Genomic DNA, 27164 nt, shown 5'->3' on the forward strand with positions numbered 1-27164 from the left:
TAAAGAAGAGCATAACTAATGTAAATGATAAGGAAGTTAATAAGAAGAAGCAAGTATCTAAGGATGATATAGTGTTGCTTAATATGGTTTCTCAATCATTAAAGGTGTGGTAAAAAATAAAGATATGTTTTACAGGTTGTACAATAAAACAAAAATCATATGCTTTGCACAGAAGGAAAGAATGGGCATCTGAATTGGTGGGCACCATATTAAAAGTAGCGAACAGTAATGAACTAAGAAAGAGGGCAATAATGATGAATAACAAGATGGCTGAATTGAGTCAGGCAGAGAGTGTTCAATTTGTGAACACTCTCTGCCTGTGTTCAATTCAAAGGGAAGTTAGAATGGTTCAAAACTGATGAAATGCATTTGAATGGTATTGGTGATTTGGAGCGAATGTTATTTAATAAGAGTGCAGAGGGTTAATACAAAATTAGTACCACTAAGAGTCAGAGAGAGGGTGAGAAGCAAGTTGTGGAAGGATGGGAAGAGGATGAGGATACAAGGGTGAGGAAGTGTTTATAGTAGAAGAAAGTGATGCGGTGCAAAATGGTGGGGATCATAAGAATATAAATGAAAATCACAGTCAGAATTGGAGAAATGGGATGGTCAGGACAAAGAGAAAAGTGCACTATAGCAGAGAGAGAGAGTAATAAAAAGTGATTGCATTGATGGGATGGCCTCAAAGTGTGGAGAACTGTTGTGTTTGTATACTAATGTCCAGAGTATCAGAAATAAAAGAGCTGAGTTTGTAGCACTGATTGAATCCACATGCCAAGAGATAATTAGCATAAGTGAAACTTGGTGACTGACGATGATATACTGTCAGGACTTGAAATGGTGGGATATAGAATTTTCTAAAAGAATAATAAGATGAAGAGAGGAAAGGGGGAGGAGTACTGTTAATGGCAGCAGAGGAATTGTGTCCTTCAAGAGTCGAAGTGCTAAATAGTCATACGTCTGAAAATTTTGAAGCTGTTTAGTGTGGAGATCAGTAGAATAGTATATCTAATAGGATGCTGTTATAGGCCTGGGAAGGAGAGCATTAATTGTGAAATGTTTAGACAAATTAGTTAGGCAAGTAAAAGGAAGATGATCCTAATGGGAGATTTTAATTATAGGAATGGATTGGAAAGAAGAGATAATGTACAGCAATAATAGAGAATTTGTTGAGTTTCTGCAGGATAAGTTTTTAAAGCAGCATGTGATGGAAGCAATACAAGGTTTATTAGTATTTAGATTTGGTGATATCCTCACAGGATGTGGTTATGAATGAGATATCAACACTGCCACCTATTGGTGAAAGTGATCACAAGATCTTATGTTTTGAAAAGTAGTTAAATAGAAACGTGTTGTTATCAAGAAGGTCTATAAGTGGAACTATAAGGTGGGTGATTATCAGAAGCTCCATAGTCAACTAGCATCAATGCATTGGATTTGAATCGTGTAGAAAAGATATTGAGATATTGATGGTGCATGGGAAATGATAAGGCAGTATCTAACACAAAGAAATGCATAACTGCTTACCAAGAGTAAGCAAATAAATAGAGTATGAGTGAAATGAATGAAGGTAAAATCAAGCAAGCCATGTTACAAAAAAAGTTGTTATAGAGGAAGTACAAGAGGACATATCGCATGTGTTGCAAAGACTGCACATCATATTGCTGCTATGATAAAAAGTATATTAACATGTAATAAATTTAGTTTAATCCTTTATCCAACTGTAAGCAAACAAAGTTTGCACCTGAAGGCGCAAAGGATTGAGGAAATTCGTGGTAAAGGTGGACCAAGCTCTCATCACTACTTGTCTCAGTATCTCCCATAATGCAAAGCACATCTCCTTGCAGACATGTATAATGCTATGAATTAAGGGAAGGGCCACCACCCAGACTGGTTTCGACCTTTATTAAGGTCTCGTCAGTGGGAGCCATAACGCTTAGCATTATACATGTTCGCAAGGAGATATGCTTTGCATTATGGGAGATACTAAGACAAGTGGTGATGAGAGCTTGGTCCACCTTACCACGAGTTGCCTCAGTCCTGAAGATACTTCAGGCGCAAACCTTGTTTGCTTACACTTGGATAAAGAATTAAACTAAATTTATTATAGTCTAACTAGTGGGAAAAAACTTCCTACATTAACATGTAGGGATAAGGAGGTGGTGGTGGTGGTAGTTCATCTATATAAGGCATTGGTCAGACCACATTTAAACTATTGTGCTCAGATTTAGTAACCTGGAGAGGGTCCAAAGATGAATAACCAAAGTGATATCTGAACTCTGGAGTGCTGGTTATGAAGAGCATTTGAGAGAATGTAGATTACAGAGGTTGGGATAGGAGATAAAGAGGGGATATTATTTATTATTATTATCATGTAACACCTCCAGCGAGTCCAAAGACTCACTGAGGTAGGGCATCTACTCTAGGACTCTCCGTCTCCCCCCCACTCAATCCACCAACTACAACAAACTGCAACTACACCAACACCATTAACTGCCAACCACCACCACTAGTATTTTCACAGACAATTACAAATATCCATGCCCACGGTGAAATTCGAACCCAGAACCTTTTGGCTGGACAGCAGATATGCTAACCACTCGGCCAACCAGGCTGGCATGTGATATACAGGGTATTTCAAAACGAATGTCGCAATTTGAAAATTGTATATCTCTGCAACCACGAACCACAAATGAATGCGACTTGTACCATGTGAATGGCCTTGGTCCAGAGTTTGATGTGATGACTTGTACATCTAGCGGTCGTCATATCAGACTCTGGGAAAAGGCCATTCAGATGGTACAAGTCGCATTCATTTGTGGTTCGTGGTAGCAGAGATATACAATTTTCAAATCAGGACATTCTTTTTGAAACACCCTGTATATATATATGTATTATTGTCATTATTAAGAGAGACCTCCAGGGAGTTAGGGACTCATTGAAGGAGAGCGCCACATACTATATGCACCAGCTATCATACTTATTCTTGAATTCATTCACACTGCTTGCACTCAGAACATTGAATGGCAATCCATTCCAATCACGCACCACCCTATGAGAGAAAATTCTAGCCCTTACTCCCTTCTTAGCAGCATTAATGATATATATTAGCAGCATATTATAATATGACACATATATAAATATATATATAATATGAAAGAATGATTATTAATTCAGTTAACATACATATTTTTATGAAGAATTGAATGACAAGAACTGAAATTTAAGTAAAAAGGTTTTAATATAAAAACACGACTAGTTTAGGCCTGTAACAGACTTCATCAGGTGACATTATAAAAGAAAGAAAAAAGAAAAAACACTAAACACCAAAGGTTAAAAGACTATGAACAACATAGAGAGTCTCTATACATAATTAGCATGAAAACGTTGTAGTTGTATTTAAAGCTGTTCTTTCGTTTGTTGCATTGTTGGGAGAGCGCGTGCTTGCAGCATCACGTGAATGCTAGTACATGATTACAGCTGAATGACTATCTGGGAGGTTGTAGCTCAAGTTATTATTTAGATGAACAGGATTGAAGATGATTTCTCTAGATTCCATGATTTTTCTCTCTAGTTCATCATTGCAATGGGAGGTGTTAGTAGATTTTTCCCAGCAGACTTTGTGACTTTGGTTTTCATCATTAGGATTAGCCAAGAAAAGGACATGACTTGATAATGCACTGGCTTGCTGTCTCTTGTAAGTAATGTCCCTTGTGTTCTTCCATACGCAATTCGACAGATTTGTCTGTCTGCCCAAAATAAGGACTATCACAATCACACAATATTTTATATACACCAGAGTATTTGAGTTGATGATGACAAGGTTTTGGGTGGCTTATTAAGAAATGGATCTTAGGAAGTGGAGTGAACAAGGTTCTGATATTGTATTTTCTTAGAACTTTTGCTAATTTATGTGAAACTGTACTTATGTAAGGAATAGATATATTGCTTTTGAATCTATTTGTTTCTTCTGAGTGATGTCTAGGAGGATTAAGAAGGAAATTTTCAATGATTCTCTTGGAATATCCATTAACTTCGAAAGAAGTTTTCAGATGGTTTATTTCTGAAAGAAGTTCATTTCGGTCATCCAGAAGAGAACGGGCTGTATGTCCCAAGGTGGAAATTATTCCAAGCTTATGAGGAGGGAAGTGATGGGACTGACTATGCAGATATCTGTTGGTATGTGTGGGCTTTCTATATATCAATATTTTGAGTTTACCAGAAGAGCGAGTCAGTTTGACATCAAGAAAAGGCAAGGAATTATCCATTTCAAGCTCGGCAGTAAACTCAATACTTTGATGTCAGCTATTGAGATGTTCGAGGAAAACCATAAGGGAATCATGTCCATGGCTCCAAATAATGAAGACATCATCTACATAGCATTTCCAAACTTTAGGTGTTAAAATAAAAGAAGAGATTGTCTTGGTTTCAAAATCCTCTAAGTAAATATTTGTGAGTACAGGGGGATAAAGGATTACCCATAGCCAATCCGTGATTTTGTTTGTATATATTATCTTGAAATTTGAAGTAACCTGATACAATGTGTAAGCATTGTATCCGGTTACTTCCTGATGCAATGTGTAAGCAAGGCTAACATTTTTTTGGATAACTTGTCCTTGAGTAATGTTAGGACTTCATCTGTTGGGATATTAGTGAACAAAGAAGTTATGTTCAAGCTAGCCATGATGTCATCTTCATTAACTGTAATATCCTTGATGTATGTAACAAATTCTGTAGTGTTCTTGATAAAGGATGGTGACTTGCCTGAAAAACGTTTTAGGTATATATATCATATATAATATTATAATATAATATTTCTAGCATACATATCATAAATAATATGATATATATGTTAGAAAATAGATATATGATAGAAACTTTCAAGTTAGTTAAAGGATTCTATCAGATTAATACAGAAGTGTTATAAAAAGAGTAGATGTTAAGAGAGGAAGAATGAGAGGCCATTCCTGGAAGTTGTATAAAGATGTGGTGAAGAAGAGTGTGAGGAGTAGATTTTTTATGTGGCAAGTTGTTAGTGAGTGGAATGTATTGCCTGAGTGCTTTGTGAGTGCAGGTAATGTAAATAACTTCAAAGCACATTATGATAGACATGTTGCTGGTGGAGTGGGTCTCCCACAATTAGTCTGTTGACTCCATGGAGGTTACCAAATAATAATAAATAATAATTAATATTTCTTAACTTATCAGCTGATATTTCTCTGGTATTATAGTCATGTCAATCCAGCATCTTCAGAGCACAAGAACGGTTTGTCACAGTACACGAAACAACAACAATCTGGTATAACAGTGGGACTAGTTTAAAAAAAAAAAGTTGTAACAGATAACACAAGGAACTGAAGTCCTACTCTAAACCTCAACATGTATGACTGTATCAATTTACCAACAATCTGGGAGACAATCATTATAAATCAATACCATTAAATAAACTAGTATATACTGCTTACACAGCCTTTCTACTTGCTTAACACAGTAGAGATACTGCTCATACTAGAATATCCACAGATATATGGGAACTAGCAATTTTTTTATATCATCATCATTGCAATGAACTTTTCAGAATTTGATAAATATGTCTTTAAAATACTCTACATCAGAGTATTTTAATAATAAGGATAGAAACTAGTCCTTGCTTAGTGGCCCTTCTCATAATGTAAAAAGCATTAAGGGATACCGAGGCAACTGAGCTGAACTTAAAATTAGTTAACCTCTATGTATAAATAACCTAATTTTTTATCAAATATAATTAACAAAATGGCTGTTAGTAGTTTATGGATACAAAACAGGAAGAATGATATCTATTGAAAAATGCAAAATTTTCTTCACATAAAACATCTAAGTGAGATAATGATTTAAAATAATTTAATAGTACTTATTCTGTTCACACTACTCCATTTTTCCTGGCATTACTAATTATTTACTCCTAAACATGGAACCATATCAGCAATGTATCAATAAGTTATATTGATCATTATAACTGTAGAAATATAATTTAATTAATGAATATAGTAGTATTTAGCATAATTATTTCTTATGATTTGGAATTTGTGCTTTTTTAATTAAAAATTTTAACATATGCAATCATTTATTTTAAATATCTTTTCTGACACAGTAAAAAAATTATAAATTTTAGTAGTAATATAAAAAATATGTTAATAAATATAAAATTTCTTAACAAATTAAGAAATTTTATATATATATATCTGAACAAATCAGGTATGTTTACAATTAATTGATTATGCTTATTATTATTTTGTTCTCTTTTTTATAGCTTTCCAACAATCTTCTTCTTCAGCTTGCTGAACAGCTAAGGTTCTTGGCTGCATATACCAACTTCTTCCAATTCTTTCTGTCTTGAACTTTTGATTCCAATTCTGAATTCCCATCTCAGCTAAGTCTTTTTAGATATTATTCTTCCATCACATCCGTGTTATACTTCTAGGTCACTTTTCATCAGGCTTCATATTGAATGCTTGTTTAGCTTTCTCTCCTCACCCATTCTTTCCATATGTCCAAGCTATCTCAATCTGCATGTTCTAATTTCATCAATAAGTAGTAGGTATCTATGGAATTTATATAGTTCTTGGTTATGTCTTCTTCTTTATTTATCTCTTACAGTCCATAGACTTTTCTGAGGATTTTATTTTCAAAGATCTGCAACACTTTTGCATCATGGCCAGTTATTCTCCAGGTTTCTGCTCTATATAGAACAATAAGTCTAATGACTGTCTTGTATATTTCTGTTAATTCCACTTGACAGAATTTTGGAAGATGGTAAATGACATAGTGAACGAGAAGATCTATTGGCAGCACATATTCTAGTTTTTATCTCTGTACTAATTTCATTATCTCAAGTAAGCAATGTTCCAAGATATTTGAAGGAGATGACACATTTAAATTTCAGGTTATCAATGGTAGACTGGTCATTTTCTGCCTGATTATGATTTACATTTAAATATTCATTTGATTTGTAATAGTTTTTCAGCAGCAATTTTTTGTAGCTTGCTGTTAGCAGGCTACAAAAATGATTAAATTTCTGAATGTGGCTAAATTAATTAATCTTTCTCCATGAATATTTATGTCTTCATGAAGGCTTTTGGTTTCCAATAATATTTTTATATAATTCATCTTTTCCAATTTTTGCATTGAAATCTGCTAATAAAATGATTATATTCTGTCTTGGAATTTTTTCAAGAATTAGTTCTAGGTTTTCATAGAATTGATCTTTTTTCCCCCTCCTCTGCAGCTTCTGTAGTTATGTGCACATTAATAAGGCTATTTTGAACCACTTTGCTTGTACTCTTAGTTTACTTATTCTTTCATTATCATCATCATCAAATTCCTGATATATACCCTCAAGGGGTGTACAGGATATGATAGTACTACATGACAAATTTACATCATTACTAACTTCCTATCTACAATTTTCCTCCAAATCAGTCTGTTAAATGTTAAGACTCCAACATTATCAGATCTTATATTTCTATCTTCTAAAGCATTTTTTACTGTTACCAATCCACCTAAATCTTGGTCTTCCTCTGGATCTTTTTCCTACCATACGGGGAGACTTATTTTGCTAATTTTTCCTCTCCCATCCTGTTTAAGTGACCATACCACCTGAGATTAGCTCTGCTAACGCATTCCTGGATGCAGACAATGTCAAGTTTTTCCCTAATATCCTCGTTTTTAATATGATATTGCCATTGATGCCATCTGTTCATGCCTCTAATCTTTCTCAGGATCCTCATATCTGCTGTCTCTAGTCTTTGATCAAGTGTTTTACTTCTGACCCAGCTCTCAGATCCATAAGTTAAAATTAGTTTAAACACTGTATTGTATACAGCTAATTTAGTGTATAAATTTATTCAGATGACTTCCTATCATACCAGATTTGTTGATTCTGTTGTCTATTTCCATATTTAATTTACCATCTTCACTAAAAATAGTGCCTAAGTAGCTGAAATGTTTAATTCTTTCATTAAAAGCTTCAAATTCGATCAGCGATGACCACAATTTTTTCCTAACGATGAAACCTGTTCCAAATTAATGTTTATCTATATTGTTTCCACCATAAAGTAGCAAAAGATTCTCTTTCTGCAAATTACCTTCTCCTATCCATCGTCTCTTGTATTGCTACCAGATCCATTTTATATTTATTTAATTCATGCATGATTTTTTGAAATGCTCAAACTCTGTACAAGCTTCTCACATTCCAAGAACCTATTTGAAAACTGTTATTCCCAGGTTTAAGTCAAATCCATGTACCAAGTTAATCTTCGCTGGATGAAGATTACTTGGTACATGTTTTGTGACTAGCAATTTATTTATGAGTTGAGGTTGTTGACCTGATGCTCAATCCCTAACCTGGAGGATCAGGGTGACTCTCTTCATCTGACCCCCTCACCTGTAACTTGTTCAGCTTGGGAGACCCTGTGGTAGCAATGCTACTACCTGTATAACTTACATGATCATTGGAATGCACAAGTCCCCATCATCACCACCACTACAAAGTGAAGACACCATGGGGAGCATATACTCACCCAACCATTGGGAAAGGATTCAGAGACGAGTGACCAAGTTGGTGACAGGTCTGTGGAATGTTCCCTATGAGAATAGATTGACAGTGTGTGGGTTGCAGAGTTCAGCTGAAAGGTGGAGGAGAGGGGATACAATAGAAAGAAATTTTACCATAGATGGGGAGTAGGAGGAAAACAAGGGGTCACACTTGGAAGTTGTCTAAGAGTGTGGTTAGTAAGGGTGAAGACTAGGTTCTTTACTTGGAGTGTGGTGAATGAACGGAATAGATTGCCAAAAGTGGTTGTGAGTGCCCCAATAGTGAATAGGTTTAAAGAGAGATGTGTGACTGGTAATGTGTTAAGAGATAGAGTGGGTCTCCCATGATGAGTCTTTCAGAGAGGACAGAAGGAACAGGATGGGGAAAAGAGTTTTGCTAATGACAGCAGAGGAATTTAAGCCAAAAGAGTAGAAGTACATCACAGGATTCAGAGGGAAGTTCATTTGAAGCTATCTGATGTGGGCTAGAGGCCAACAGGATAATCCACGGAGTATAAGGGAGAATGTAGATGACATGCACTCACAAATTGGCATGATGAGTATGGGTCAATTAATTATTATGAGAAATTTCAACTATGAGCACATAGTTGAAATCTCCCATAATTAATTTATACAGTTAAGAGATAATTACCTGAGACAACATCTAATGGAGGGAACAAGAGGCTCAAGAGTGCTGGATCTGATCATTACATTACAGAAAACACTAACCAATCTAGATATGCTTTTTCACATGGAGAAAGTGATCATGTAGTCTTGATTTACGTAAAATTACAAAGTAGATGATTATGACCGGGGTTGGCACTACCATTTAGGCAAACTAAGGTGCAAGCCATGAAGGGGCGCAAAACTTCAAGCTATGCTTTATTCATACTTTACTAAAATATCAAAATTAGATAGTGATATATGATTTAGGTATGAATTCTTTCCTTATCCCTCACACATCACACTATTTTACTATTTAACTCTTGGTTCTTTTTTGTTCCTTACCTAAATGATTTGAACTTCCTGCTATTTAAAATTCAATTAAGATAAATATTTTAAAACATTAACATTTTAAAATATTAAATTTCAGCATTTTCTAACTTTTTTTTTTGTAAATGAATTATCAGAGAATTTTCAAATTAATTAAAAAAGAAAATAAAAAAAGCCCTATTAATTTACCTATTAATTTAACCTGAAAGACAATTTTATTTTGTTTAACGTCAATTAGAAACATTTTATTTTATGAAATCAGGAAATAATTAATGCAAAATAACCTGGCACTGACAGTGATTATGACAAGCTAAGGAATCAGCTCTCAGCAGAGCCATGAGATAAGAATTGAGAAGAGAGATAGTGGGTAGTCAAGAGTTTTTGAAGAAAGCAGTATCTGAAGGTATACCTAGAGTCAGAAGGATAAATCAGGTAGGAATTAAATGGCTGAACAGCTTCATTAAGCAGGAGTTACACACAAAGAAAATGCTGTGGAGGGATTATAAAGAAAAAACTGATCAGCATGCCCACGAGCAGTATAAGGTGCAGGCAAGAAGGGTGACCAGTAGGATAATGAAGGCTAAAACTAATTATTACAGAAAGCTAGCTGATGAGGCTAAAAGAAATCCTAAAGTTCTTTCATTATGTGGCAAGTACAAGGAGGAAAGATTATGGAAGGACGACTTTAAAAAGTGCCAATGGCAGTGAGGTAACAGAACCAAATCAAATAGTTGAATTAATGATTGAGCATTTTGCAGATGTCATTGCAATGATGGCGGTGATATTGCAATATCACCATCATCTAGGTGGTGATACTGCAATGCCAGATAGAAGAATAGAGATTGAAGAAATGGATGTGCTTAAAATATTACAGAACCTCAATATGAACACAGCCATGGGATTAAATGGCAGCATACTGGCTCATGTATTACGAGAATGTGCAAGGGAATTATCAACTTCTCTGACTAAGCTGCTTAATTTAAGTCTCAGTACTGGAAAGGTGCCAATAGGAATGGAAAGAGGGCAAAATAGTTCCTTTGCATAAAAAAAAGGGTCCAAGACAGAAGTATTAAACTTATAGGCTAATCAGCATCTTAGGAGTTGTGGTTAAGGTATTGGAGGATTGGGTGAATAGGAATATGATACTTTATAAGAGACAACATGGTTTATGTGAAGGATAGGTACTGTTTAGTAATAAATAAAGTTTAAAAATAAAGTAAAAAATAAAGTTTACTTTTTCTATTCAAGTAACAATGGAGTTAGATAAGGGAAATGTCTACTCAGTGATATTGCTAGATTTTACAAAAGCATTTGACAAGATTCCACATAGAACTGTACTGCATAAAATGGAGCAAATGAAGATGGATATGAATCTGGTGATTTAGATTAGAGGGGGCTGATGGACAGATACTAAAGAGTGACTTATGGAGGAGTTGAGTCCAGAAGCAAGTGACCAGTGGTGTCCCACAAGGCTCAATACTTGGTCCTCTGTTGTTTAATTTGTATATCAAAGATATAGAAAATGATTTAACAGGAAATATTCAGTCGTTTGCTGATGAGGCTAAACTGGAAAGAGCAATGGTGTTGGATTCTAAATGAAGAGAAATAAAAATTGTTAATACTTCTTTCAGAATCCAACATGATCCTCCATGTCAAAAGACTTGTAAATATTATTTATTGTTTATCTCTCGCTTATAGTGTGTTATTCATATAATTGCCTTGAATTTTGTTTATTACTATTTAATAATATAATCTTAAGTAATGTAATAGTAATAAAAAAGCCTCTATATAAAAATGTCATTCAATTTATTTAATTTATTCCTATAATAATATTGTAAGAAACTGTATATATATGTTTAATGTACCCTATGTGAACTATGATATTTTCTTATTTATCATTACTGAAAGAGAAAGTATTTTTATGTAATTCTTCTGATTGGATTTGATTGGCTGTTGTCAAGGAAACAGAGTTAATTTTAGATAGTGCGTGCATGGAGTGTGAGCTACGGTATTCGAAGGGAGAAGAAGTTGATATAAGCTGAACTGGATAGAACCAGATTTTGGCAGGAAGAATGAATGTATTTAATGGGAGAACGAAGGAAAACAAGGGGAGAAAGCTTATGGACAGCAAGGAGTGAAGTAAGGGGTGGCAGTAATGGGGATTTGGAAATGCTGTAAATAGATTATGAAAGGACTGGGAAATTAATAGGCAATTCGGAATATTTCTATGGAATTCTAAAATTATGATGAATTCCAGTTGTTTTGAAGAAGAACAGTGCATGGCTGAATTTAATGCATAGTAATAAATAAGGAATAAGTAGATTACCTAATACGAGTCCATCATGACTTATGAAGCTCTATGTTTAATATTTCAGTTATTATAGTAAAGATTTCTTTTGAATAGTGTTGCTTCAGAGTGATAGTTAACTACAGTTTTAAGTGTGCCTATAGTGAATCCAATGTGAAAAAGATGTAACCCGGTAAGAGCAATCCATTTTTTTTATATTTCAGCATTAAGATATAAGAGTTAGCTCCACCTGATATATCTTAACATCAACTGTGGCGTTCTACTAAAAATAGCCGAAGTATGAAGCTTTAAAGTGTTTCCCCCTTGAAGTGATAACTGCCTCATAATTAAATTAAGTGTTAGTTGACTAAGAGAGAATTAGAGAATTCTACTTTAAGAATAATTACTGTGAGATTCTGTAACATTGAACTATGTGGACCATCTTCAATTATTCGGATGAATATAGTATTAACAGCTGAATGTGCGATGCCTAATGTCTTATGTTTGTTATGAGTATTTGGACTAAGCTGATTTGCATTTTCTTGTTTTTAAAGTTTTACTTAAATGTACATGTTCTAAAACCCTGTATTAAATGTTTATTTTATTGGATTCAATTTGTTGTTTGCCTGATTTTTCTTCATTGCACAGCTCATAAAGTTTATCGGACCTTGTCTTTAAAATATTTATTTTAAACTCGGCCTGTAGAAAAGTGAGATTGCTAAAGTTAGTTGATGATTGATTCCACTATATTATATAGACTAATCTGAATATAGGGTGGCACAGGATAATATAAATTTCTCTATATTTGGATTAGTAATCAACCAACAATTAATTAAGATAATAAAAAACAGATAAATTAAATAAGAACTACGTTCTAACAAGATGGCAGATTCAGAGCCAGGATGTACGATCCAACAATGGTAAATGAAGATGATGCAGAGATCTGCAGGAAGACTTAGACTAGCAATATGGGCAGAGGTGGTTGTGGCATCAGTGTATGAGTTTAAGGTGAGGTATGATAGGTATTGTGTGAATAATGGATCTCCCACAATGAGTCTTCTGTCCTTGGAGATACCTATATAATAATAATAATACTTTGAGTATGCATCAAGAAATAAAATTACATCATATGATGAAAACTGAACAATCAATATGATTGTGACAGAACCTTTCTAACACACGTATGATTAAAAACACTCTCTCATATATTTGGTGCAATATGATGCCTAAAATATGAGAATTATTTTAAGAAACTCACTTAAGTGTAGCACCTTCTGTTTTCACTATCTCACCATCCTTGATGTAAGTATAGTCTATCTCAGCAGATGGAGGAGAATCCTGAACACCTGAAGGATGATGAAGCTTTAAAACTGGGCACTCTATAATAAAAATTTTAAATAATCATATAGGTAGTAAGGTCTAAAGATATTAAAATTTTTATGATGTGAATCCTAAAAAAAAAAAAAAAACTTAAAATTCTATACAGTATATTCTACATACAACATTAAGTTTATTGTAGAATATACTGATAAGATTTCCTCTAGCTTTTCATTATATTCCTTCAGTCCAATTTACTTGATCATCACTTTGTGATCCTGCAGTAATTTCACAGATTACAGGGGGGGAAAATCATGTGAATATTGATTGAGGTGGGGGGAAAACATTCACGATTCCTTTTAATCCATGACCTCCCTAGCATTTTATAGACTGCAAAACATCTAACACAGTAGTATAATAAGCTGAACAGTGAATGGATGTTGATTAGCAACTGTTTATGTGTTCACATGCCTAAAGGAAAGTAGAGGAATGGGAATCAGTTAAGCAGATCACTGTCCATGAAAATAACTACAGAGAGATAATATTAGGACAGAAAGAGAATAAATGTGAAAAAGTGACTGGAGTGTGAGAGAGAGAGATGGGTCATCAATTAATTGGACTGCACTTTTCTGGACAGCATTAAGCCTTTTTTTAGGGTAGATTTTGGTGCTGTTACCCTGGAAGTCCTAAAAGAGATGCCGACTGTGCCATTTGTTGCGTCGTATATCTCTGATATTGATATATCGAGGCAATTTATTTAACTTTATCCTTTCCTACTTCAGCCGCTATATCCAATTCTATCGCATGTACCTCTTTGTTAAGTAGGTTGCCATTGTTATGTGATCTTCATTAATATTAATCTTAACGTTATGTCTCACTTCTCTTATACCTTTTCTTATGTAATTTAACCTTTTAAGGGCCACCAGACATTACCTGTTCCCTGAATTCCATGAGTTATCCTGGTCACTCAGGCAAAATTTATTTTTTATCTGTGCCAGCCTGGGCCTTAAGGTAGGAGATAAACTCAGCCTTTAGGGTAATCATAGAATATCAGGTGCCACTAATAATGTTAATTGCATTCTTAGAAGCCTTGGGTTCTCTGGCTTATTTTATTTGCAGTCGTGCCCTACTATTTTCAATTGGGGTATTCCCGCACACACACACGATCACAGGTTCGAAGTTTTATGAAGGGTCAGTCATCATGATCAGAAACACATGTAAATAAGGAACCAAAATATTTATTAAACTCATTATATAATGCCATACAAGTTAAAGTAGTTGTCAATTCTAATTTAATTTTCTACCTTACCTTTCTCTCGTCCTCTTACTCTTAAAACAATTATGCATTGACTTCAAAATGTTAGCAAATTCAAAACTCAACATATAATACATTCTTAATTACAGCTCAATTGGACATTTAGGCATTTTAGCACATAAATAATCTCTCTCGGATTAATTACGACAGAATCTCTATCTAACTGAAAGTTCTTAAAGTTCATTTCAAAAGCATAGTCATTTATATAAATCTTAGTTCTTCACTCTTTCTTCCATTACAAATTTTAAGATGCATTCTCTTAACACTGTTAGTCAATTCTCAAAAGGGGCTAGAACAAGTGAGAGTACTTATCTATTCTTTATCGGTTTTCTTTCGTCCTTCCTTCTTTGTTACGACTCTGGGCCTCAATCTTATCGCCACATGGGTTACATATGCTTGCCTGAGCTGGGCGCTATCTCTCTGCTAAGGTTTTACGTCGATGACCTTCTCGCTACAGTCTGAAATCTGATGCGGTGTCATGCCGGAACTTTTCGTAAGTCACCCCTCAAAAACGAGAGCTGAACTGCGATGAACTCTTGGAGCACACGAAGAGAAATGCAGGAACAAGAAAAAACTTTTATTCGCTCCCCTAGAGCGCAACCTTTCCGAGTTTGAATTTCTCTTATCGTCTCACCCACTGGTCTCAGGCTGGGTGACTTCACCGATCAACATATGGGACTTCTTGTTTCTGGGAACGTATGCGTCATGATGTCTTCTTAGATGTAATGCCTGCGGGTGCTTACGCTGCTTTTATAGTATTAGGGCGATCTTTGCCCTATGATGCTGAATAATATGCATTCTTTCATTTATAATATTTCACTAATGATTTCTCTCATATCTGCCCCTTTTGCTGACTTACATTCATACTAGACATATAGATACATTAATTTAAATTCACATAATTCACAGTTTATCATACAAGATGTTCCAGCTACCATCAGCTTGAGGTGATGGCACACATCACCTCAAGCTGATGGTAGCTGGAACAGCACGAAAAGCTTTGCGCTTTGAAGAATGTTATGTGCCAGTTGCCTGTCATCTCTTCCAGTTCAAGGAATGGCTGATTTATAAATGATATTTTTTTGAAATGGTTTTTCAATAACTTCATACCTGAAGTGCAAAACTACCAAGAAGCAGTCCTGAAAATCTCTCCTGAAGATGTAAAAGCTATTTTACTTCTTGATAATGCATCAGTGCATCCTAATGTTGAGAAGTTGATTAGCAGGAATGGAAGAATAAAATGTATCATCCTTCCTCCAAAAACCACTTCTATAATACAGCCTCATGATAGACCAGGGAGTCACTGATGCCTGCAAGAGGTTGTATAAGAAGAAGTTTCTTGAAGAGGTTATGTTATGATTGTCTTGGAGAATGAAAACAACCCCAAAGAAGATACAAGAGGAGCAAGAACACTTCAAAATTTTCATGCATACAACATCCAGTCTGCAGTCTTTAATTTTGCTGCCACTTGGAAGGAGATAAATACAAAAATATTGGCTAATGGCTGGACCAAGTTACTGAACGGAAGTGAACCAGAATACGATTTCAGAGGTTTTAAAACCTCTGATTTCCATGAAACTTTGATGCGAGCTGGTGATAATGTCAGTGAGAATGACATTGAACAATGGCTAGATAGTGACGAGGGTGACCCAGGCTACCAAATTCTCAGCCAGGAAGAGATTGCTGAAGATGATCTATAGGGCGATCAGGAAGTTGACAATGAGGAAGAAACGGTTCCAGCTAGTCCAAAACTATCAGTGGTTAGAGAACACATGGACATCATCTCATTTATAGGCACATCTTCACATCCAGAGTTAATAATTAATGATCAGTTTTGATTGTTAATTATTAAGAAACAGTATAAAAGTGGAAAGCAACTGAAACTTGATGTTGTTCTCAAGGCCAATCCTCTAAAATGGTATTTACATAAAAATATTTTCATTAAAATATACTAATACTGTACTACTGAAAGTGTTTTATTTTCAATGCTATTCCTAAGATTCACGACTTAACAGACTTTTGATTTTACAGACAACCCTTAGCCCCTAATAGTCTGTTAAATCAAGAGTTTACTGTATATATATATATATATATACCAGGCTAGCCTAAAAGTAATAGACACTTTTAAAGTTTTACAGAAAGAAGAGTTTTAATAGCATGGATCAAATACTTATATGGTTTGAAGAGTACATCCTGAAGTTTACACGGGTAAGTTACAATTATTCTATGTGTGACCCTTTTGTAACACAACAAATATTTCTGATGTAAAAAAAAAAAAATCAATTTATAAAGCATTTAAACTGTCTATTTCTTTTAGGCTAACCCTGTGTGTGTGTGTGTGTGTGTGTGTGTGTGTATATATATATATATATAATAGCTATGTGAAGAGCATTTTGCAGAAATGACTTGGTCAGAGTTAATCAAGAGGAGAGTTAGCATATATATGGTATATTTATCAGGCTCATTAAGAAAAGATCAAATGTATTGGGAGGGGGGGGGGGGAATTATCAGGTATTCTGGTGGGTAGATGGACAATTTGTGAAAGATCATTGCTGATGGTAAATATCTCAGCATCTCTTTCAGCATGGCCAATCTAATTGGCATAATTTCACATCAATTGCCTTAGTATCTCATAATGCAAAACACTCTTTTTTTTGGACATGTACATTGCTATACAGTAAACTTGGAAGTGTGTCAGGAAACTGACCTCACTGTTTGGTATTTGTATTGAAGAAAATCAAATTTAAAGCTAAATAATTAAAAAAGCCAGTTGTGAGATATTTTGAGCCAGAGCATATCAAAAACAAATGATTCAAGGTTTAGCATTATCTGATTAACTGTTCTTGCTGAGGAAAGTTTTTTTTTTTTTTCATTTGGTTATAAAGTAAATTATATTTGACAAGAAATTATATTGTTGTTTATGATGGCAAATGCCTTTGCTTAATTGTAAGCAAACGAAATTTGCATGTACTATCTTCATGACCAGGCTACTTGTATATAGCTGTTCACATCAATTGCCTTAGGATCTCGTAATGTAAAACACACTTTCTTTTGGACATGTATATTCATCATCATCATCATCACGAACCATGGACTCACTGCCCATTGATGTCTGATGCCTGTTTCACTATCTTCTTCCACCTTTCTTTGTCCAATGCACAGTGTTTTTGTACACCCATTCCACACCAGTCATTTATATCGTCTATCCATTCTCTGTAAGGTCTACCTCTTCTGTTTAAACCATCCAAAATACCAAACATAAATGTCTTTATCTTCCGGTCCTCACTCATTCTACAGATGTCCAAATAATTGCAGTTTCCATTTTATAATCTTCTGCATTAGATTCTGTTTTGGTTGTATCTTCTAACAGAGCTCTTCATTGGTGATTTATATTGTATATTGCTATACATTAAATGAAAGGTAGTGATGCTTCTTAATATTTTGTATAATTAACATGTACAAAAAGCAAATTTTAAAAAGTTAAGTTAAGCAATGCACTATCTATGTATATACAAGAACTTATAATCAATTTATTATTTCTGGCAAAAGTTAAAAACTTCATTCTGCTCTTATGTGAAGTGCTGGCATTCCACCAGAACATGATAAATAACAAAATGTGGTTGGTTGACTTATTGGCACAAGTCAGCAGGGTCATACTGCACTATAGCAAAGGTTACAACAGTACACAAAGTTTTAATAGATAGAGAGTATTAATAAATAGAGATAAATTAGTAAATACAGTAGACTCTCAACTATCTGGCCTAATGCGGCAAAAGGGCAGGCCGGAGTTCTAGGCCTACCTTTTCACACAAATGTGAAAAGGTAGGCCTAAGATGAAAGAGTCAAAACTTACAGTTTTTAGTTTTTGAAAAAGTCCTTGAAAGATGACTGCTTCACCCTTTTAGCCCTCTTCCACAACGCGATGTCCCTCCACTTACACAAGCAGATGCTATCAGCTGGTGTTGCTTCTTCCTGCTCAGTAATGCAGCGCAGCGCTGCCTCAATCATCTTGTACCCTTCCGAATGTGGGATGAAATTTTTCCTGTCATCTAAGGATGCCTCCTCCTTCTCTTCTTCTTCCCCCTGTGTCACCATTTCCACAATATCGTTGTCAGTTATTTTATCACCCATTTCATAATCTTTAATAAAAAACAACGAAGCACACCAAACAACAATTTACTAACGTAACCAGGAACAGTGGCAAACATATTCCGCACTTGTGGACATCCGATACACAACTGACGAAGCAGGAAATCTGCACTTTGCATGTCACAAGTTGTGCATAACACGCCACCTAGGAGGATTGTAGCAGATGCCTGCTTGCAATGCCTTGACAAAGTAAATTACAGTACGTATTCTTCATTTTATCACGGAGAATTATTATAATATTATTATATTATAATAATTCTCCGTGTGTATTATTATAATTCTCTGTGATAAAATCCAGGCTCCGGATAGTACGGAGGCCGGATAGTCAAGAGTCTACCTGTAGTATGTTTGTACAAAAATTAAGTTAAGCAATGCAGTATCTATATAAATAAAATTTATAATCAAATGTGTATAAATTAATTCTTTGTAAAAAAGTTAAAATGTTATGCAATTTGTCTGAATCTGCAACATCTACCTGAGTGTATATGGCTAGATAGGGAAAAATTTCATTTCTCTCTCTCTCTCTCTCTTTCATGGTGGAGCACCTGCATAAAAGGCAGGTGCTCCACCAGAATATGATAAATGGTAAGACACATGTTGCATTTTTCACATATAGGTGGGTCATTGGCCCTCAGTAAATAAGTATGCATAAAATGACTGTGACCTATGTGGAGTCTAGCAAGAACAACTTCCTCCTCTCCTCTCTTCTGTTTCTACATTGACTAAACTGCCAATGATTAATTTTAGGCTTAATATCATGTAATTTGATCATATAATTTGTTTGTCAGTGCTTCCTGCATGATGACTGCCATTGGACAAATAGCTCTGATTCATATAAATTGTCTGTAGTCTGTATACGGTACTGCCAAACAGTATGTCAAAAAAGTATGAGCTGATCTAGCAATGCATCTGCATTCTCATTTCCCTCAGCTCCAATACAGCTGAGAATCCAAATAAACATCAAAATTAAGGTTCTTAACTTAGCCCCTGACATTGGGAAGCAGCATTGTCAGTACTGACACAAGGTTGAAGCCAAATGATGACGGAAAAGCTTGTGATCAGAGATTTACAGATGGCAATATGATTATATTGTGTATGTCTGTAATACTGCAGAGCAGAAAGCAAACGCAGAAACTACTGCTCTACCTTATCTCCAGAACAACCACCATGGCAAGCAAACCCTTACAATTGGCCCCAAGTTCCGGTGTCCCTTAAATGGGACAGAGGTGCGAAGAATCTCCGGGCTCAAAATGGTCCACTTTTAAAATTGCAACTTGGAATGTCAGAACTCTGTATGAAGCTGACAAATTAAGAAATGCCACAAGAGAAATGAAGAGGCTGGGCATCCGGATTGTGGGAATTTGCGAGACAAGATGGCCAGGATCTGGAAAGTGTCAACAAGATAATATGACAATGTATTACTCTGGGAATGATGAGAACATAGTGTAGCTGTAATAGTAGATGAAGAAATCAATAAATCAGTAATAAATTGGATTCCATTTTCTGAAAGGATAATGCTGTTACAACTTAAGGAAAACCCCATTAACATAAATATGATCCAAGCTTATGCACCCACAGCTGACAAAAGTGAAGAAGATGTTGAAGAGTTTTATGAACACCTAAAAGAGATTAAAAACCTAACAAAGAAACATGATATAAACATAGTGATGGGTGACTTCAATGCAAAAGTGGGAAGAGGGGGGTGATGGAGAAATTGTTGGCGAACATGGCTTAGGCACCAGAAACGTCAGAGGAGATTGCCTAGTCCAGTTCTGTCAGGAAGAAGATCTAACAATAGCAAATACCTGGTTTAAACTTCCACCCAGAAGACTGTACACTTGGAAATTGCCTCAAGATAACCAACATAGCATTGTCAGAAATCAAATTGATTATATACTGATAAATAAAAGATTCCACAGTAGTATAAAGAGTGCAAAGACTTATCCTGGAGCAGATATCTCATCAGACCACAATCCCATAGTTGCAGAAGTACGTCTTAGATTAAAATCAGCTAAAAAATCACAAAAGAAGAAAAAGAAAATTGATGTAGAAAAACTGAAAGACCCGAACATAAATAAAAGTGCCAAGACACAGCTTAACCTGCGATTACAACAGATTAACATAGAAGAAAATAAAAGCGTGCAATCTCTTTGGAATAGCTTAAAGAATGCCATCGTAACAACAAGTATTGAAGAAGTAGGTTATGTGAATAATATAAAACAACAGGAATGGTAATTCCTGTTGTTTTATATTTTTTATAATTTTATAATTATACAGAAACATGATAATTTCAATCTGTATAAGAAAATCAACGAAATTTCTGGAAAACTGAGGAAAAAGCAAATAGTGTCTCTAAGAGACGAAAATGGAAAAATAGTTCTAGAAGAAGAGAATAAAGCACAGATTTGGATAAAATATGTAACAGAACTTTTCAATGATACTAGACAGAAGCCTATAAATATAAAAGATAACATTCAAGGACCAGCTATCATGAAATGCGAAATAGAGAATGCTATACGAACAAGTAAAACAGGAAAAGCCAGTGGACCAGATGGTGTGCAAACAGAATTTTTAAAATTAATAGAACCAGATAACATCAAACTTCTTGAAAAACTATTTAATAAAATATATGAAAGTGATGAATTTCCATCAGATTGGCTCAAATCTACATTTATCACTGTCCCAAAGAAACCCAAAGCGAATTCCTGTGGTGACTTCCGACTTATTAGTCTAATGAGCCAAACATTAAAAATATTTTTGAAAGTAATTCAGAATCATATTTATAGAAAATGTGAAGAAACTCTAAGTGAAACACAATTCGGCTTTCGGAATGGTTTTGGTACTAGAGAGGCCCTTTTCTGTACCCAAATATTGATACAAAAATGCATAGAAAAACAGAAATCTGTCTTTATGTGTTTCATAGATTTTGAAAAAGCATTCGACAAAGTCAGACACACTAACTTAATAGAAGTCCTTCAACAAATAAGGCTAGACGAACAAGACATAAGACTAATAACAAATCTGTATTGGAATCAGTCAGCTACCGTTCAATTAGACAACATTACCACCAGTGATATTAACATCAAAAGAGGAGTGAGACAAGGATGTGTGCTCTCACCATACATGCATATGCTGTTCAACATATATCCTGTTCAACATATATGCAGAGGTAATCTTTAAAAAAGCACTGGAAGAATGTTCAGAGGGAATCACAATAAATGGAAAGATTGTTAACAACCTTCGATATGCAGATGACACCGTGCTAATTGCAGATAATATTATGGATCTCCAAAAACTCATTGACAGAGTATACATAGAAAGCCAAAGAATGGGAATAAATATAAACATCAACAAGACAAAATACATGATCATCAGCAAACATCCAGCCTCATCAATGAAACAGACACTCAATGAGAAAAATATTGATCAAGTGTCAAGATATAAATATCTTGGTTGCTGGCTTAATGAACGGTGGGATCCAGAAATAGATATAAAGACAAGGATTGAAGTTGCATGGCAGTCCTTCATGAAAATGAGAACACTATTCTGCAATAAAGACCTAAACATGGAAGTCAGATGCCGAATGCTGAAATGCTACGTGTGGTCTATTCTGCTCTATGGAGTTGAAACATGGACATTGAAGGCGACAACCATCAAGAAAATCGAAGCCTTTGAGATGTGGCTATACAGAAGAATGCTAAAGATATCATGGACAGAAAAAATTACCAATGAAGATGTCTTAAAATCCATTGGCAAAGCTAAACATCTTGTACAAATAATCAAGAAATGAAAAACATCATATCTTGGCCACATCATGAGAAACAGCAAATACGAACTTCTACAAACTATTTTGATAGGAAGAATTGGTGGCAAAGGAACTAGAGGAAGAAAAAGAATATCATGGTTTGACAACATCAAGACGTGGACAGGAAAGAGCAGTGCACAACTGCTCAGATTAGCATAAGAGCGCAGTTTGTTCGCCAAGATGGTCGCTGACCTTCGATAGAAGATAGCACAATAAGAAGAAGAACTTTGGATATGAATTATACACAGGAAAAGAGATCAATGATTCTGTATAAATTACATACTTTTGATAGCGATTTTTTTTTATATGCACAAGTGCAAGCTGAATGGCATGCAAATCTGCTGCATAATTACTGCAATCAGGGGAGATCTGGTTGGAAATAGTAATGTCAGAAAACACAGCAGGATGGCCAACAGAAATCTCTGATCATGAACCATCAGTATAGATGGATAAGAAATCAGAGTGGGGGTGCTCTTTGTGTATTAAACAATTGCAGGTAGACAGATGGAGTATGAAACTTCTGTAGTTGACAGAACGAGTAGTCGCGAGATGCAGTGCAAACCTGCCATTGAGTGATGCTGTCCTTTTGTGCAGTCAACGTTGTCAACAGCTTGCATAGTCTCTTTAACATGCATACCAAAAAGAAGTATGGCAATCTGACAGGTGTGATATTGGGCTTCCCAATGCACAGAAGATGCTTCATATAATCTGGGCATTTTAATATGAAAATGCTTGAGTTTGTTAACTGTTTCTTTTGGCCAGGAATTGACTTTTTTTTTTTTTTTCAATAATCTGCAAACTTTATTCTTTTGAGAGTTAGTGGGATCACGATCTATAATTTGGTATGTAGACTGGTCTTGTAAAAGTATGTGCATTTTGCTTCTGCATTTAGCTAAATTCATCACCACAGTTGCATTACCTTTGTCTACATTAGTTATAACAATATAGTTATTACTGTCAATATTGTTTTTATACTAAATGCTCCATAGAAATCCCCACCATTGCCTACCACACAAGACCACAGCAAAACTGTTACCAACCCATACTTTCAAGGCACATAAACGATATCTAGAGTGCTTAATAAATATTGGTTACAAAACGTATTTAAACCTTATGTCAAATTGGCAACTCTCTCTGTTCATTTACCTAAGGACAAACTCTCTCCTTTATCACATCCATGAGTTCATGAAGTGCCCTGTTCTTGTGACCAGGCTTACTATAGACAGACAGGAAGAACTGCACATCCACCTTGGTGAACATAAAAAACACGTCTGATATTTTTTATGGCAAGTCGGGGCTAGCGGACCATGTCTTGGAGACCACTTCACACCAGATCAATTGGAAGGAAACAAAATTGCTACACAGAAGTCATTATAGGTCAGAGAGAGATTGTTTTTGGAATCAACAGAAGATTTAAAACATACTCCAAACCTCAACAAGTATGGCTGTATAAATTTACCAAAAATCTGGGAGACAGTCATTTTAAGATCTAATTAATATTTGTTTTTTCTCTTTCTCCAACATAGATAGCACTTAATTAAGACTTCAGTTCCTTATGTTGTCTGTTACAAATTTTTTTAAACTTGTCCCACTGTTATACCAAATTGTTCATGTACTGTGACTGTTTTTGTGCTCTGAAGATGCTGAATATAATACCAGCGAAATATCAAATGTTAATAAATATTATTTTTTTATCATTCTGTGTTGTCATCAATACTGTAAAAATAAATAACATGCATTAAATTTGGTAAGAAATTCAGAAAGAAACAAAAAAAAAAGACTGAAAATAGAGAACACTGAAAACATCATCTGCATTCTGAGTAGAACTTCTACAGAACAAGTAAAACTTTTCAGCTATTTAGGCACGATTATAGTGAAGATGGTAAATTAAAAAATTAAAAATATGGAAACAGAATTAGAAACTGTACAAAATTTTTTCACTTCGTTATAAATTAAATTTTCACATTTGAAAGGATGTGTGCTTTTTATTATGGGATACTAGGGCAATTAATACATGGTCATTAGCTTCTATATACACAAGCAGTCTAGTCATGTAGAAGCTTCATGTGCATACTTTGTTTTCTTACACGTGGATAAAGGATTAAACCAGATTTAGTAAAGCTTGTATGGTAGGGACTCGACGTAATGAATTTATATGAAATGAAAGAAATTAGTCACAAACACTAAACTAGCTCTATACAAATACAGGGTTGAAATAATTTTAACTTATGGTCTGAGAACTTCATTTTTCTTTCTTGAATTTTCAAACTGAGGCATGAGGAAAATTAATTGTGTGTGTGCATGCATACAGACATAAAATGTTATTAAATGGAAAAGGGAAAAAAAATAAATTTGAAATTACTCACTCAGGTTAAGATGTTCAAATATATCTTTTATTCCACCAACATGGTCATGATGCCAATGAGTAACAATTATTTGCTGTAGAGAAATTCCATGTTTTTCAATCACTCCTTTCAGGAGATCAATATATTCTGGCATGCCTGCATCACCTGTATCCAAAAGTATTCTTCTATAGAAATTAAAATTTAAACTGTTTAGTAATATACAAAAAAAAAAGAAAAAAAAAAGAAAAAAAGTTCTGAATGCAAACTGTTCAAGCTCTGGCCAGGGCTTTCTCTACTGCTGGTGCAAAAACTTGCATTTGCACAGGGCGGCAGGTATTTTCAGGGTGGCAAAATTGGTATAAACTATACAAAAAATAAGGGGGAAGGGGCGGCAAAATATGATACTGCACGGGGCAGCCCTGGCTCTGGCATAAGAATTAAATATAGAAATAAGAAAAAAATATTATATAATGTAAATAATATACATAACGAGTTTTTTATCATTTGGTTGCAACTAACTGATTAGGACTTTAAACTATGATAACTACTAAAATGTGAGATAAGTTACATTTCTTCAAACTGATATTTCATAAAAATATTTATTTTTTGTAAATAATATTTTGTACATATATAATATTAGTTGGAGGTGCAACAATAGTTGATAATAGTTATTATTAGTATAATAGTAAGTAATAATAATAGTTAATAATTCCAGTGGTGGACGAGTAAATGATGAATTCTTGCAGTGGAATGGTAGAGAGAGTAGTGTATTGCTATGAGGACTCTATGGTGAAAGATGTGAAAATGGAGCAGGTGTCAAAAGTATGTCTGAGAGGAGCAATGATAGCAAGAGTGATTGAGGCAGTGGAGAGGAGAGGAAATGCTGAGGAGATGACTGAGCTGATTAGAATGAATGATTTGCTAGGAAGTATGAATGAGGTAGCATGGGATTTGTGAGCATTACTAGAGACAGTGAAGTGGAAGAGAGCGATACAGAGAATTGCAAGAGCATTACTAAGGCATGATAGCCAAGAGCTGAAGAGAAGAGCAATGATCATAAATTGCATGATAGTTAGAATGGGCAGGAAGATAGGACTTTAGTGTGTGGATGTGTAGGCTAAATTTGAAAGTAAGGAAAAGCTATTTGTTGCAGATGGTTTGCATGTCAGTGAGAGTGGTGCTGGGTAGATTGTTGATGAAAGGAGGAGAGATGTAGCCAGTCAGGGAAATGAAAACTAGATGGCAGGACTATGGGTATAAGATAGCATAACTGGTATGAGATAGGGATACAGGGATGGCATCAATGGGAGCAATAGAGTCAAATGACTTGAATAATGGGGCAAGGAAATGTCAGAAGGAAAGAGGGGATTAGGGAAAAGCTACTGTGCTTATACACCAATGCAAGGAGTATTAAGAAACGGGTGCAGAGTTTTTGGGTTTGATAGAGTCAATCAGTCCACAAATCATTGGTATTAGTGAGACATGAATAACACAGGATAATGTACTCATTCAAACCTGGATTGATGAGAATGGGAATCTTTCAAGAGAATAGCATGAGTTTCTTAAGGGGAGGTCATGTTTTAGTAACATGGTTACATTTTATAATAGGGTGACTAATGTAGTGGACAGTGTAGGCTAAATTTGAAAGTAAGGAAAAGCTATTTGTTGCAGATGGTTTGCATGTGAGTGAGAGTGGTGCTGGATAGATTGTTGATGAAAGGAGGAGAGATGTAACCAGTCAGGGAAATGAAAACTAGATAGCAGGACTTGGTAAAACCGGCCTTTCTGACCATGCACTCCAAACATACCACAGAATTGACTGGAAAAATACCAAGTCCCTACACTGCACCAAAACCTGGTTTGAGAGAAAATTTAAAGAGTCATGTGAAATGCTCAAAAACAACCCAAATCTCAACAAAAATGATGGCCTAACCATTTCAAGAATGTGGAGGACCCATCTACAACCTGTATAACAACCTAAACTAGCCTTAGAAAAATCCCACTACAAGAAGACAACCTGGTGAAGTGTTTGGAACATTCAACAGCAACTGAGGGAAATCATTTTATAACAATCAGAACTATCCAGAAGAATATTAATACATGAGGACTTTAGCAATTTATTGTACTTGTATTTATTTATTCATAATATATAATAATATATAATATATAATATATATATATATATATATATTTTTTTTTTAAATTAATTTATTTTATTTTATTTATTTATTTATTTTTATTCTTATTTTTTTTATCACTAGAGGTCAGGCTAGGAAAAAGGATTTATTAACTATGTAGATTTAGTTTACCAGTATACAGGGCATGAGCACGTAGCTTGGTTCCTTATACAGTTGTATTCTTCTGATGATGACCTCGATATAG

General features: G+C 34.8%; 1 protein-coding gene across 2 annotated transcripts in view; it reads right to left on the minus strand.

Moving 5' to 3' along the window:
• The window catches only part of LOC150097521 (endoribonuclease LACTB2), a 93485-nt gene that overhangs the window by 39435 nt on the left and 26886 nt on the right, over positions 1-27164 (minus strand). The window contains exons 2-3 of one of the 2 annotated variants that reach the window (XM_090407190.1): positions 24804-24967; positions 13110-13230 (exon numbers count right to left, since the gene is read on the minus strand). In XM_090407190.1, the coding sequence (XP_090263316.1) occupies positions 13110-13230; positions 24804-24967 (285 nt within the window). The remainder of the gene's footprint in view (positions 1-13109; positions 13231-24803; positions 24968-27164) is intronic. The other variant, XM_090407191.1, reaches the window with a different exon arrangement.

Source organism: Typopeltis vanoorti, chromosome 17 (genome assembly GCF_054136105.1).
Source record: "Typopeltis vanoorti isolate ZY-2024b chromosome 17, IOZ_Tvanoo_1.0, whole genome shotgun sequence".
Lineage (NCBI taxonomy): Eukaryota > Metazoa > Arthropoda > Arachnida > Uropygi > Thelyphonidae > Typopeltis > Typopeltis vanoorti.